Source organism: Oxyura jamaicensis, chromosome Z, assembly GCF_011077185.1.
Source record: "Oxyura jamaicensis isolate SHBP4307 breed ruddy duck chromosome Z, BPBGC_Ojam_1.0, whole genome shotgun sequence".
Classification (NCBI taxonomy): domain Eukaryota; kingdom Metazoa; phylum Chordata; class Aves; order Anseriformes; family Anatidae; genus Oxyura; species Oxyura jamaicensis.
The window spans coordinates 188,187-204,152 of NC_048926.1; the positions used below are offsets into that span (position 1 = coordinate 188,187).

General features: G+C 37.8%; 1 protein-coding gene across 2 annotated transcripts in view; it reads right to left on the bottom strand.

Annotated features, from left to right (window-relative positions):
- Positions 1 to 15,966, bottom strand: part of MALT1 (MALT1 paracaspase) — a 29,264-nt gene that overhangs the window by 6,267 nt on the left and 7,031 nt on the right. Inside the window, exons 6-12 of one of the 2 annotated variants that reach the window (XM_035310105.1) lie at positions 15,309 to 15,405; positions 13,187 to 13,213; positions 12,063 to 12,095; positions 9,911 to 10,114; positions 3,819 to 3,996; positions 2,365 to 2,439; positions 1,191 to 1,318 (exon numbers count right to left, since the gene is read on the bottom strand). In XM_035310105.1, the coding sequence (XP_035165996.1) occupies positions 1,191 to 1,318; positions 2,365 to 2,439; positions 3,819 to 3,996; positions 9,911 to 10,114; positions 12,063 to 12,095; positions 13,187 to 13,213; positions 15,309 to 15,405 (742 nt within the window). Of the gene's footprint in view, positions 1 to 1,190; positions 1,319 to 2,364; positions 2,440 to 3,818; positions 3,997 to 9,910; positions 10,115 to 12,062; positions 12,096 to 13,186; positions 13,214 to 14,534; positions 14,568 to 15,308; positions 15,406 to 15,966 lie in introns of both variants that reach the window. The other variant, XM_035310104.1, reaches the window with a different exon arrangement.

A 15,966-nucleotide genomic window follows, 5' to 3' on the forward strand; every position in this document is an offset into this window, starting at 1 on the left:
TAGTTATGACAGCATGAACACTTTGATACCAACTTGTAGTTTCAGAAGTATTCCTTTCAGTTATGTATTCAGAAGATGTTGTGGATTAACCCTGGTAGATGGCTAAGCACCACACAACTGCTTGCTTACTCCCTCACCACTTCCAGTGGGACAAAGGAGAAGGAAAAGAAGCATAAAAGCAAGAAAGCTTGAGATAAAAAATAAAACATGATGTTTAATAAGGGAAGGAGAAGTGGAAAGAGGAAAAAAAGAAAACAAAGTGATACAAAGGCACTCATTCACCACCACCCCTGTGTAGACCAATGCCCAGCCAGTTCCCAAGCAAAAGATAGCTAACTTTCCTAAACCTCTTCCTCTCTTATTGCTGAGCATGACTGTATACAGTATGGAATATGTCTTTGGTTAGCTCAGGTCATCTGCCTGGTTGTGTCCCCTCCCCACCTCTTGTGCACCCCCAAACCTATTCACTGTGGGGCAGAGTCAGGAACAGAGAAGGCCCTGATGCTGTGCAAAGACTGTTTATCATTTACACACAACACTTTTAATGTGAACAATCCTCTGGAAATTTTCCAAGTATCACCAGTGTACCACTGTACTCACTAACACCCAGTATCTGGTAATGCTCATAGCAGTTGTCTTATTGCCTGACGTCATTTTTCCTCACGCTACCAAATGCACACACACATGCTGACTGAAAGAAACAGTCCAGACACACTTCTTTTGAACAGCTGGAACTCTCAAGCAGTGGGAGCACTACGTGCTGCGTTTGTATTTCGTTTAGTACAGTCCTCAAATCTTTTAGAGGCTGCCAGTTCTTTGTCTTAACACAGGACTTATCTACCTTTTATATTATCTCCCTCCTCACCATCCTGTTTACTTGTTGGGAGAAGGACTTCCACTCTAATTTCCAACAGAAGCTGCCATCATGCTCTCCCCTGTGAAATCAGTCTTTGCATTCTGAGTTCAAGCATGAGATAACGTCGCACATCAGGATATCTACAGCATGGGACATTAACCTGACAGTACAGACTAAGCAGTAAGAGACACAACATCTGGAGAAGCACACGGAAAATGGGTGCAGGAAGAGCTAATGTAGTGTAACATTCACCATGAGAAGAATGACAGTTAAGCAAGTAAGTTTTTAGTAAAACAGGCTGAGAAGATGGCTAGTGTAGTAAGCTGCAATTCACCTTCTGCAACCTCATCAAGCAGTACAGTAATCTTCTTGTCTTCTAACAGACGCTCCTTCAAGAACTTCATGAAGATTCCATTGGCCAGCCCTGACTGCTGAATCTCAAAAGCTTCTGCTCCCTGGCACCTACAAGATAACCAGTGACAAGGGGGAAAAAACAACAACACACAAACAAAACCCAACACACTGCAACAGCTGTGTGACTAAGATCAACATGAAGAAAAAAGGAGTAACATTTGGGAATGGGAGAAAGAAGCCCTTATACAGCAGGTTTAAGGTCAACCTGCTCTTCATTTGCAAGCAACTCATCCTGGGAAGATTTCACTTAGAACCAAGCCATAGACCAGAGGCAATATCAGCTGTTTGTGTGAGAGGCTTGAATTGCTCATGGAAGACTTCACTAACGCTCTTGATTATTTCTGTTCAATAGGTATTGCACATGACTTGAAAACTAATAGTGAGAGGTTATACAGATATCTGCAAAGTAACCTCTTCAAGCAATTTCATTTGCAGGTGTAACTATGTGTTATACCTAGATGAAGCAAAAAAGCAGGGACAGTCTATATGCCACTGATTAATCTTATATATATGTATACATTTTTTAATATAAATTTAACTGGCATTTGCAGAGGAGACATAACTGCAGAGGGTACAGCAGGTAGGTTAAAGTTAATCAGTCCCTCAACAGTACTTGACTTCCTGTACAAGTGCACAGAATGGTGAGTACCATTAGGAACACACAAGACATAAGTCCCACTTCTCCATCAGCACAAACATTATGGGTTTGAGGGTAAAATTTGCTTTTTCATTCTGTGTGCTTTTAAAATCTCTAATAAGTAGCATTCAGATAATTTGAGCATTCCTACAAGTAGCCATTAGAAATAAACAGAAATATTGTCCAGCAGCTTCTGACTTGCTGAATGTGGTTCTCTCACTGGCATTCCCTTATACCTGCATGGGAACATTAAGTACCAGGAATATATATGGATATCCATGGAATCATTCAAAGAATAAAGTCAATAAGGTAGTCTGAGGATACAGATACCAATTTGAGTTATTAGTCCCTTGACACAACAGCTGGTATTTTCTGTAAAAGATTAGCTACACAATCTCAGTGATATCTTCTAGCTTCAAAATATCTGCAGCACAGCAGGAGAAAAAAGTTTTCTTACGTGGCATATCCAAAAACAATGTTGGCTGTAACCTTCAGAGCATCTAAGATAAGTATAGTATCATCATATTCATTTCTGCAGTAAAAAGGAAACAAAAGAATTAAAGGAATATTTAGAGAAATAATCATAGTAACCAACTCCAAAGTTGTTCAAAATATAAAACCAGCATAGTTCAGAAACATTATTTTTCTCCCACAGTTCTAGAGTCAATCCTCCTAGCTCCTAGCTAGTCAATCCTCCTAGACAAAAATCAGCACTATCAACAATCTCCATGAAGACAATTCAAAGGGACAGTCAAATATCACATGTTAACTAGATGAGGGAATGATGTATTAACCAATACATCATTAGTTTGGCTAAAATCTCTGCAAAAATGTCTTATAACTAGTCACTTCAGGTTATAACAAAAACTATATTAATTCTGTCTTTCAAAACATGGTGGTGTCTGCACAGTTAACCTGAGGCTTATGTAGCTAAATGCACAGCAGCTTGTGAAGCTGAATTGGGTCACTGGCATTTCATTAGCAGTGAAGTTTAAAGGCTCCATGAACATTAAAGCATTAGCAATTTTCCATTAAGAAACATTCCACAGAGACCAGTTTTCAGAGGTGCTGACTGAAGAGCTAATTTCAAGTGTAAGTTTAATAGGGCATAGTATTTTCTGAACATGTAAAGAAAACAGTACTTCGTTTAGAAAAATTTGATGAACCAGTTGATTTTTAATTTCTAAATAAAGATACAACACCCCCAGAATAAAAGCAGTCCACCAAATTCATGCCTCTTAAGAGTTCCAAAATAACTACTTCACTTGAGCCCTTCTGTCAAATTAACATGCCTTTGATCATATGGATTCTCCTTCCTTCCTGTGATGATAGAGATGGGTAACGATGCAAGAGGTAAAGGGTCATTCTTCTTCTTTAAGATGTCTAATTTCACTTTTATCTAGTAACACTCATGCTTTATAATTCTTAAACAACAACCAAAAAAAGGGAAGAAATAGATGTCATTCAAATCAAGAGGCAAGCATCTGCACATAGAAATGGAAAGTCTAGTCCCCAGATTCATATATCCATCCAAGGCCAAAGACAAAATAAGCCTATAAATATAGTCTATTGACTTTAAAAAGGCTCAGGTGCAGGCTGTAGATTTTCAGAACCAGGAACATTCAAGAACAGTGTATACTTGGCCCAGATTAAAGATTTCTCCCAAGCTTAAAGTCCAGCTTTCCCTCAAGATCCTTTGCTATTTTCCCAAAGCAACTGTTCAATTTCATTCATTCAATTTAAAAGTAGGCTGCATTTTAATCTCTTACTGCAGTGAATAAACTGAACTTCACAGCTGGTTCCTGAAACTACTATCATTATACTCTCTCCCCCTCTATCACAAACCAGAAACACCCCTCAAACATTTAACAACACTTCTCACTTTTCATGAACTATTAGATTAAATGATACCTTTTCCGACACATATCCAACAGGAATACGTTGAGCCCTGTCTCTTTTTCCTGCATTAATTTGAGGATGTTTTGCACACACAGACAGTTTGCAGATCGGTAAGGATTTGGAGCATCAATAGGAACCATGAAACTGTTCCCATAGTTTTCGTAGCCATGGCCAGCATAGTATAACAAACCTGAGAGATCAAACAGATTTAACTGAAAACACAGATCAAGAGTACACTGGAACATTCCCATCAATTTTAACATGTTAAAGAACTTCATGCACACTATACGTCTGCAGGAGATTAAGATCCTTCAAGCTACTCCAAGCAGGTTTTTTGGTATCAATATGCCTTTGTTAAAACAGGAAGGAAGGGGAGGAGGAAAAAAAAGTATCATCAACTTCAAAAGGTGCAGAGAAGTGAAAACAAAACAAAACCAAAAAAAAAAAAATTCAACTCATGAAACAGAATTGATTAGATATTTATATCAATCACACAAATAAAGATAGCTAAATACTCTTAAAGTGCTTTAAGTAATGACCTCTAACAGAGGTTATCTGTTATCTACTATATATAACTCAGAGATACAAGCAAGGAACCGTGCCAACTGTAAAACAGCTTCTCCACATGTGCAACTACAAAGCTTTGTGTAGCTAAGACTCAGTGCAGATTTTACAGACAGAAAAGATAACCCTGAACAGTTTGGTTGGATTTTTTTTTTTTTGCACAAGAAAGAAATTGCACCTTTAAAACTATTCTCTTTTCTTTTTAAACTTACTATTATCAGTGGCAATTCTTAAAATCAGTTTAACAAACAAGATAGTGTTTTACACTATGACAGCATTTTTCAATTTTTATTTTTTATATTCATAGGGGAAAAAAATATTATTCCATGGTTATACTTGATAGGATTCCACAGCACATTCTTATTTCTAAACTACCAACAACTCATTTTTATTTGATGACATCTATATCTCTTTACAGTTGCATGAACCTGTAACTCCTGTGCATCTGCTAAACAAAGAATTTCTTTTTAAGAGGAGTTTTTATTTATCTATACAAAGCAGTCTATGGGTCAGATCTTCAAATAGTACATAGCACTGCAACGGAATCAAAGTCAGCAGAGACACGACAATTTATGCTAATTGTTGACATGGTCTTGTTATGCCTTTATTCTTACTAAAAGCAGCTGTGAAATTTGTATCAAAATAAAACTTGAATATTTCCTAAAAACAAGCCTCGCCCTAACATACTAAAAGATTAATACTCAAGTCAGCTGGCATAGGTAGGCATGCTACATGCTCTCCCTTTTAATTACTGATAGCTACAGCAACTGAAAATACTTCTCTTGCACAGCCCTGCACGTCCTGTAAAGGGATACCAAGATATAACTATATCCATTCAAACTAAGCCTTGCGTTTTCTTTTACTTGTAAGTTCTCAAGTCATTAGCACCTATGCCAAGACCTTGCTAACTGCTCCATTCAATCAGCAGTGCTCAATTTCTTTTTATGGGAAACTTGCATAGTCAAGACAAGCAGCAAGCAAGTGCATACAAGGTAAACTCCAGGACTTAAGGCTTTACTTCAAGAGCTTAATGGCTATTCACCTGCCAGAGTCTTGGAAAATGACCTTTTAATTAAATCAAACTGTTATAAATGTCTAAAGGGCACAGAATTTTAAATGTGTGATTAAAACATTAGTTTCAAACAAGTTAAAAATGAAGCATCACTGTCAATGATCTTGTGCCACGCCCTAAGTGAAAGGGACTCCTAAATTTCTTTTCCACAGAGTTTGGATCTGGACCTAAATCAAGGATATATTTGAGATTATATATCTGAGCATATGTTAGGTAAGTAATTGGACTGACTGAAGGAAACTAGTGTCTTAAATTTAAGAACGTATCAGTGAGCCTTGCAAAAACTGAAAAAAAAACTATGTTAAATCAAGAAAAAAAAATGCAGAAAAAACACAAAGGTAACATCTTTGAAATACTTCCATTTAAGTTTTTCAAGCCCAAAATAATCACTTGGAGCTATGTTAAAACAGACCATTTTCTTAGTTTCCCATTGCCTTCTCATTGGATTGTTTTGCTTCCTAAAAATGAAGTTAACAACTTGCTTTCTTTAATTAAAAGAATCAATTAGAAAGGAACAGGGGATATGGACTATTGGAATATATTATACTTGAAGCAATAAAATCCTAAAAGTACCATTCCTCACAGCTAAAAGTTACCTTTTTCCAACACGTCCCACAGATTACGCTATATGAAGGCAAATCAACGTCCGCTGTCAGACAGCTTCCCAACAACAGGACGTGCCACCATCTGAATGCAGAGGGTAAGTAACAACATACACATGCGCCTGTCCATCCCAAACAAGGAAATAATTGCTAAAGGACTATGGAAACCCAGCACCAGATCTGCCCAACTCAATCTATGGCACGTGGACTTGGCTCACCTCACGAGAGCATTGGCCAAGATGCCTGTACCATACAGCACCAACCCAGTCACTGCTCTAGCTGGTGACCTCCAGCTTTCCTCAGCTTTTTGCCTGCTGCCACTGGAGTCTGCACTGCAGCAGTCACGGCTCCATTCTCATGGGGCCCTACGCTAAGAATAGCGTGTTGTCTTTATGATAACAGAGAGAGAAAAAAATTGATGCCAACTTTTTGATTTTACTTTTTGACTTTATGAAAAACTCTGAAACCAAAGTTTTTCCTCCATGTGACTGCAAGCATGCTGAGGGCTGTTTCCTTCATGTCACATAGGTGAGGCTCTTGTAGCACACTGAATGGCAGCTGCAAATAAGCACCCATCAGCCAGCAAAAAAGCTCCAGAGCAAAGACAAGCATCCAGAGCTACAAAATATCTGGATAAAGCACCACAGATTCATGCCATTTCCATTCTCAGTTTTGGGATAGCTGTCCTCGACACCATTTGTGCAGGAGGAATTTTTAGTTGTTACAGAGCACTCAGAACACAAAGTCAAGCAAGCAAAAGTACCTTGACCTTCATCCTACCGTAACATGAACTGAATACACAGAGATGCATGCTGTCTTTTTGCAGTAGAAAAAGTATTGGAAAGGGCAGGAACCCAATTTATCAGAGCGTTTTCTCAATGAATAGGAGTATTTCAGAAATAACTAAGTTTCTTTTTTGTTCTTCCCTTGAGTAGATAACTGCAGCATGGTTTTTTTTGATAAGTACCTTCAACAGTTAATCTGTTGAGCTCAAGATCAGAAATAAACCTCTGCATACCCAGAGTAAGCAAACATGTTTGGAGGGCCTCATTAGACACTTTGGCACAACAATTTTAAGTAGGCTCAAGTTCCTCACAGACGTCAGCATTTAAGTGATATCAGCAGTTTTTTTTGTTTTTTTTTTTTTAAAAGAAAAAAGCCAAAATATTATTAGTCTTTGAAACGTATGGGTTTATGCTTTTGTCCTTCGTAGGATAGAATACTAATTGCACATTACATTTAATACAACATAAACTAAGACGTTAGAGGAGACCATCATCATCATGTTGTTTACTAGTCTTGCTCTTAAGGAACAATATCTGAAATGCCACTTTCCTGGCAGTAAGCAGCAATTACCCAATGTCATATTAGGCATCACGAGTATGTGTAACAAGGACTGAGCAGGAGTATCTGCTATGCTTCTGTTTGGAGCCATGCCCACTAAAAATGCAATAAATCATCATCTATTTGTGCCTTGACAGCATCTTTTATACGCTTTAAGACATTAGTAGACGCTATCCAGAAAGAACAAAGCGATCACAAGGTAGTTATTGTCAAACACTATCGAAAGAACACTCTGCTTTTCTTTCAGAAATATCAACTTGCTGGGAAAATATAACTGCCAAAACATGGCTTATAAGAGCTTTCATATGTTGCTGGTGAGAAACTTGTTGATGTCTTTCAGTACTTTATTTTCTAAATTCTTGTCAACAATTACAGAAAAAAAAACGAGAAGGTGCAAGAATCTAAAAGCTCACTAAATGCATGAATACATCTGTTCCCCGGGGTACAAAATGAGAAAACAGCTACCAGAAAGTCTACTAAACTTTACTGCCATAATTAGTCCCCCTATCATACGACTTCTGGCTCCGATGTAAATGCCCAAATGTCAGATCACCCAGTTCTGCACAGAGCATCAGGTAACACACCATTTAAAAAGTCATACTAAGAAATAACTTGACCTTGTGTTACAAAAAAGAATTTAACAATGTTTTCTTGACTGGTTATTACTATAAAAATTCTGCAATTTAAACAGTACAATTGGATGAGCTTTCTATCTTTGTTCTAAAGGATTTCTACAGTCATTTTATGCAAACAGTATTTAGAAAAAATGACAAAGATAGGGGCAGTCAGCAGCAGACTCCTCAGAGCCCACCAAAACATTTTTTTTTTTTCCAATCCAAGTTGGGTCATTCAAGGCCTTTTCCACCTAAGGCATCAAGGTTTTTTGCTGAGTGGATCAATTCCATCATGTTCCAGCCAGCAGAGCCACCGGTTCCACCCTTGTGCTTTCTCTTTCAAAGTCAAGCTTATTCATAAATTCTTTGTCTTGCCTAATCATTTAAGAATCAGTGCATAGCAGCAGTAACAACATTTATCAGACTTGATTGGTTAGTCTTCATCCCAGAAGGCAACTCCTATGCAATATGTAGAGGACAACTTAAAATTCTTACTAATATTTCATTACAGGTATCTTATAAATAAATGTGACTCCAATTAACAAGAACATAGGGGAAAAAAAAGAGATGTGTTAAACACACACCTTTCAGTATGCTTGATTTGTACTCCTGTAACTTAAACCAATACTGATAAGATGTTGCAGAACAATTATTAAAGTGATGGTGCAATTTAGAGGCCTGTTGCCTGCTTAAGCAGTGTGACTGCATATTAAGTTTCCCACATAATGTGCACAGAAAACACTCTGCATTCAGACTGTCCACAAAGCTGTGAAACAATAGCTGTATCTGAGTTTGGAGTAGAAGTACAGGTTTGCAGAACTTTTTCACTCCCTCTTAAGGACTTGATGAAAAACTCTTTGCTTGCCAGGCCAGTATAATGACAACTGAAAGAAACCTGCAATCCAAAAAAATAGGGATTTCTACTTAACCTGAAAACTTGGCAGAAAGAGAAGAGGGTAAAGCATGATTTCCCGCCCTCCCAACTCCCAACACACCTGGTATCAGAGTGCAGCTTACTGTCAAGGCACAGAAAAGAACACCTCTTCCTCTGTTCTTTAAAGATCTGGTGAGCAAGGACTAAGAGAGCATAGCAGCCCCTCCCAAAGAGCTCCAGAAGGATGCAAGTCCAGAAGGAAAGAGCAGTCTGTAGACAACCAGTAGAAAGACAGAGGATGAACAGAAAGGTCCCAGTCCCACGAGCAAGCTCAGAACATACTGCATGCTGTACTTCTGGCTGTTCCCCACTTCCTCAGCAGAAATGCAAACTAGGAGCCTAACCACACCAAGGGGCTGGTCAACCTTAACCAAAACAGTAACTTGCAGGCACAGGAAAGGGGGAAGGAGGACAGAGAAGGTGTTTAAGAAGAAGGTATTTAAAAGGTCTCTTAAGAGCAGCACAGACTGCTGTTCAAGACTACACGTAGTCTTGCATACTGCAGTTACATATTTTTAACTACTCTGCTACAAGCTCTTAGCTGTAACACAGTAATAAAGAAACACACAGTAATACAGAAGACACAACAGACCCTTCTTGCTCTTGCGTATAAGATTAGCAGAAATGTGCATTTTCTGCAGAGTATGTTGCCAAATACACTACACAGATGCAGCAGCTGTTGGCAGACAAACACACTGATAGTATCAAACACAGAAGTACACTGCAGTTTTAAAGAAAAAAGTTCAAAGATTTTATCTGTTCCAATAATAAAGTAACATTAATGTTTTTAAACCAAAGTCAAAGGATATGCTGGTGGGTTTGTTTAAGTTTTCCCACTCTACATACATGCTATTTGTAATGATGTTTGTTTTATTATCATGTACAGGGAACTGGTAGGGGTATATACAAGATGTTTGTGTGTTAACACATGTCAGAAACTGACCTACTTCAGAAGGGATCCCACATGTTCTTACCATATACTCCTCTGTCGAGGAGAAGCAAAAATTCATCCACGGCATTTCGCATCTCAGACTCAGTAAGATCCAGCAAAGAAACAACTTTGAAATCCATCTGTCTTAGCAAGTTGGTCAGTTCATAGACATCTACCATCGGAGCCTTGAGTCGGGGGTGATTCCAGTAGTTCATGTTTCCAATTAAGAGAGCTACTTTGTCTGTTGCTGCAGAGAAAAAGGAAAAACAAAACCGCAGCACATTTGTTGTATTCCCTGGATTCCATACCTTAAATTTAATTTATTCCAAAGCAACAATAGTATCCAGCCTCACTTCAGGCACAATATTTGCAAGTCATTCTGTATCAACTATACAGCTCAACTCAATTCTCAAAGAGCAAAGAAACACTTCAGCATGTTCTGACAGTCAACATATCTGAACCGTGAGGCATCTGAGACTGGGTAATTTATCAAGAAGTGAGTCACTGTATGTCATTCCTTTAACTTTTCCTGAAAGCACAGACAATTACTGAATTCTTCTATACAGAAGGAAATTTAAATAAACATGAAAATTCTTACGGCACGTTGCTAAAGATATGGCCGGTTATACTCCACCACTCCCACCCCCCAGGCCAGCATTATGACAACTGAAAGGAACCTGCAGATTCAAAAAATCTTGATCTTCTTAAAAATAAAACAAAACAAACAAACAAAAAATCACCACACCCAAAAGACCACTTTCCAATCTCCAACTCCTACATTCACATCGTGCTAAAACATGGTATGTTTTAAGTAGAAGCTTTTACTTAAATAACAGAAAACTTTATTTAGGTCAGAAGTAAAAAGTCATTTTTTTCCTGGTTGTTAAGGTTTCTTTGGTTCCTAAACAAAACGTGCTTTTTCTTCGGGCCTCTTCTTCTATTGCTGTAGTTAGTAACTGAGAGAAGAGGAATTAACAAAACTGGGAGGGAAGTCTATTGACGTTCTTAAGCCTGAGATATATTCAAGCTGATTTTAATACAGCCAGAAGTATTTCTGTCGCGAGTAAACAGAGCAGCTATAAAACTAAGGAAAAAAAAATACATTGACAGAAGTGCTTCAGAGACAGGTAGTCTCATTTTTATCCAAAAATTGTATGCCAAGGTACAGAAAGGCATTTATTCAAAGCAAGGCACTTCTCCTCTGGTTTATTTGTTACTTCTCCTCTCCAAAAGGAATTATTGTCCTGCTGCTCCGGTTGCAAATAGGATCATATGACTGTCCCTAATCTGCTTCAGAGTCAGTAACCCCACATCCGCAGGAGGCAGCCTCTGTCCATAGCCTCAGCATCTAACATTTCAATTCCTTTAGCAAGATTCCCAACTCACTTTTCACATTCTTGCAGCTGAAAAACCTTCAAGGTCTTGAACAGTGTGGACTATTTTAATGGCAGAGAAAGATGTATAGTGACAGTAGAAGACTGATGTTGAAAAATACTTTTAAAAGTGTGAGTTTGCTACACAATTTTGAAAAGATGAGCCAGAACTACACTTACACTCCCCTCACACTGATGAGCCTGAGAGAAGTAAGATTTTGACATAGTCTGGTAGCCCTTCCACCTGGTTTGGCACTGACAAAGACAACATGCCTGACCACAGTCAAGTCTATGATGCAAAGTTAAGAATGTGATTAAAAAAAAAAAGCCACCGTTCTTCAAAACACATATCCTATCCATCTACCTCAGCAAGCTGCAGCTCAGGATCAACGCCTCCATGCACTGTGCACAGTTGAAGCTGAGCTTGCAGGCACAACATACTCTCTTAGTCTTAGCACACAACACCAATCCCTTTTTTCACCTCACCATAACGCCACGACCACCAGCCGCTCAAGTATTCTAAATAATGGTGTAACACACTTGTTAAGGTCACAGCCAGAGGAATTTGTAACAGTAAACTGAAACAGGCGAGAAGTCGCAGACACTCCACCAAGTCACTAAAAATACTGGTGCCCTCACCACAGCTTACTACTCAAAGGGCAACCAAACATTATAAAGGGCTATGGAAATGCAAGTATCTCCCTCCCTGCAGCTATTTCACAAGTTATTTCATAAGCAATGGCAGAAGAAGCAAAATTCAGAAGCAACACTATCTCCTAGATAAGAAATACAAGTGTTCATTTCAAGCACAAAACTACTTACCAAAAGGTCTGCCATTTGATTGTTCTTGTAGGTCTGCTTGAAATCAATTACAAGAACAGATCATCAGTAAGTACAATCATAGCTGTCAGCATCAGAAAGTGAACGGCACGTTCCATACAGCAACAGTCTACTAGTAAGGCTTTAATATCTTAATTTCTTCACTGGTTTTAAGAAAATAAAAGTGCTTTTTTGTTGTTGTTATTTACCTGATTTCTTTGACCTCCTCCCAGCAAACATACCCCAGTAGGATATGAATAGCTAGTCCTATTTATTAAGAAATACCAGAAACTTGTGGTATTATTTTGAATTTTACAAACTGCAAGTCAGCATTTTCAGTAATGTCTGGAACAGTTCGTATTCTCCAAATGAAATGCAGATACGTAAGATGGAGATAGTAGCAGAGATGACAATTCAATGTGCCATATGTGAAAAATCTTTTATTTTGTACTTCACAAAGGGATGGTAATGCCAATGCCCTGCAAGGCCTAACTCTGGATAACATGTCACGACAACACTACTGAACTATCTCTCAGTGACTAAGCCTTAGCAGAAGTAAACGTATCTTTCATGTCTAACCCAGGAAATTATGACTTCTGTGATTTGATATTTTAGGAACACTATCAGAGGTAATCCCTGATAGGGTATTATTTCAGACTTTTGTTTCTATAATAAATATCAAACAGGTTTCAAGTCACACTAGCTCACTCCAACATGAATTTGTGAAATACACCAACTCAATCTATCATTGGTGACAGCTAGACATCTTATACTTCAGTCACTGTAATCATCTGAAAAAGCAGCAACATAGTAAAACTTAGAGCCCAACAAAGCCACAGACAAGAAAACAAAACACAATTTCTTCTACAATTACATAACAAGCATGTATGCAGTATAAAAGAGCAGCTTTGTGTGATTTTGAAAAGATAATAGCAACTCTATGGTTCATTGCATATCTACAAGTTCGTTTATTGGGACCAGAAAGTGGTACTGCCCTTAACATGATACCTGTCACTAATAAATCCCCAAAATAATGTAAAATAAATATTGTAACCGAGCTAGGCTTCAGTGAATTGTAACATGAGATGAAGATGTGAAATTAAAGCTTTTCAAAACATAGCACTTACCTGTTTTTTGAAGATCACTTAGATCTTCTGTGAAGAAATGCACCATTTCATAGTTTAAACAAGATGCAAAAAATACATATTCTATTAATACATAATATAATTAATATATCTATGTCACGCCATTATTAATTAAAGTCAAAAACTAGAAAACAAGTTATCTTTCTAAACTATTTTTGGCTTTGTATTTCTGTAAATCTAACTTTCTTATGTTTATTGCACATACACAGAAGAGGAAATCCTGCATTAAAATACTAGAATCATAGAATCATACTAAGGTATACTAGACACAGTATTACAATATAGCTGAAAACAGAGGTAGGAAAATACTATGCCTCAGGCCCACAGGCATGCAAGCAGCTTGAATGAATAAGGAACAAGACATCAGAATCTGCCATGCGAGAAATAGATGTTTTAAGGACTGCTTAAAAAGCAACATCCTGAGCAAGAAGTCTACATCCAGAAAGGATGTTAAGGCTCAAAGAGATGTCTCAGAAGCTATGCTGTGGAAGTGGCTGACACTGAAATTTGTGTTACACATACATTCTAGTACACAACACGCTCACAATGTCAAACCTTTAACAAAGGAGCTAAAAGGGAACATCAGCTCCAGTTAAAGATTGAACAAGAAACATTGCACAGCAGCTTAATTCTAAGAAAAAGAGTAAAGAGATGTTTAGAGTGCCTTGCAAAACAAATGCATGTGTTTCCTTCATTGCTGGTAGATCAACTTGAGGCAGGGCAGGGGGGCTTCTGTAAGCAGCCTTACATCTTTATGTATAATACCCTGCTGTATAAATTTTACAGACTTTAAGAGTCTCAGTAATTAATTGATGGCATCAACATAAAGGTCACAATACAACTTTTCCCATGGTAGCAATGCAAAGGAAAAAGGAAATCAACGTAGTAAGGCTGCTGGCAACACCTCTTGCAGACAGAGACCTGACAGTGGAACCAGCTCTATTCAGCTCTTTAAGGTCATCCAGGTCCCTAAATATACCAAGTTTTTCTTGCAAGGATGTTGCTTTCTGGAGCCCAGCTAAAGAGATCTCACCATTTTTGTGTATTAATAGAAATTATAAATGCAAGGCACAAAAACAGTACAAAAAAAAAAAAAAAAAGGAATATTGCAGAAGAAAGCTTGCTGTTTGTCCCCCCATAAGCTATAAGATCATGCTATCAAGGCAAAGAAGAGAGAAGCACATGCAGAAGGAACATTACATCACACATCAGTGTTTTAAAGCATACTGAAGCTCTTAACCCACATATGCTTTTCAGTAATGCATTTAGTAATACATCATCCCAATCATTAATCTTTAAAAATTGATTGACAACTAAAGAGTTACTTTACCTTCTGTGCATTCCACTGCCATAGATTTCCTTCCTTGTGTTTTAAGCGGGGGGAAATTGGAAGACAATTGCTCTCAGTTATGAGAGTTAGCACACAAAATGGAAGAAAAAGGTCACTTCCAAGCTTCTCTGTTATCTGGCTCATTTTACAGCAGTATAAATCTTTCAGCACTGACTGTGATACTGTATAGTAATTACTACTAAAATTCAGGAGTACTAGAATGTTCTTAGGATCAGAAAGAACTTTTCATATGAATTATGCAGTAGTAGTCCCAGATAAATCTAGAAGCTATATAAACAGATCTTCTCCTCTTTAGTTTACTGCAAATACATGCATACACCCTAAACAGTGTTAGATCCATTTATTCCACTTGCTGTGAATAATCTCACCTGCACTGATTGCTAAAGAGTTCAGTGTAACGCAGTTCAAATCACTACCAAGATGTTAATGAAATCAAGGTTTAAACTGTTCTTCTGTTGTCAGAAACAAGAATATAAAGAAAACAGCTCACCATCTTTGACAAGCTACGTTCATACTAGCAATGCCAAAAAGTGGTAGCATTTCTATGCTAGCTACCTTAAAAACCCAAAGCACTTTGTAACATACAGAACTTTAAAATTGCCTTTGCTGTCAGCAAGCAAGACTATTTTAACAAAGGGATAAACTAAAAATATAGAAGATTGGCTTAATGCTAGAAGTCTGAAAAGCAAGTTCTAGTGATAGTGAAGAAATTGATAAATCAGCTGACCTCTATCAAACTGAAAAACTCCTTACCTACAACAACTTCTATCTTCTTGCTGTCTTGGTCTTCCTGGTCATTGAACACGTGACACCAATATGTTCCCCCATGTTCCATGTCCACACAAGTTACCTACATGAGCACAATCACAGTCATCCTGCCAGGCTCCAGAATAAAGCCCCCACATAAGAAACAGTAAAAATTAAAAGCAAAACCTAAACAAATCCACGATTTGCTGATACCCTCATTCTACAGTAAGTTGAACAGCATGCATTCTAGAAATGCTTTCAAGAATTGAAGAAAGAGTGCAAATCCACCTAACAGGCCTGAGATGCTTTAATCATTAAATGTTACAGATCTTACAAATCACAGAGCTTTGCAGTCTGTGATAGAAATACAAGCTTTCACTTTTACTGGTACTTAATCTTTGTTATGTCAATAAATCTCTCTCATTCAAAATACACTGTAACTTTGTGTAACAACACCCCATGACTACCTGAAACATGTTCAGGATTACAGTTCTGCAGCCTGGAGCCTTAGAGCCATATCAGCATTTGAGTAACAAAACAGGATAGCTACTTAGAAACTGTATTTGCAGAAAAGGTTATCAAGGCTATGAAGAAGTTATTTTCTTCAAGGAAGCATTATGTGATAAGGTAAAGGTGGTTACATATTAATCCCCCATGAGCACTC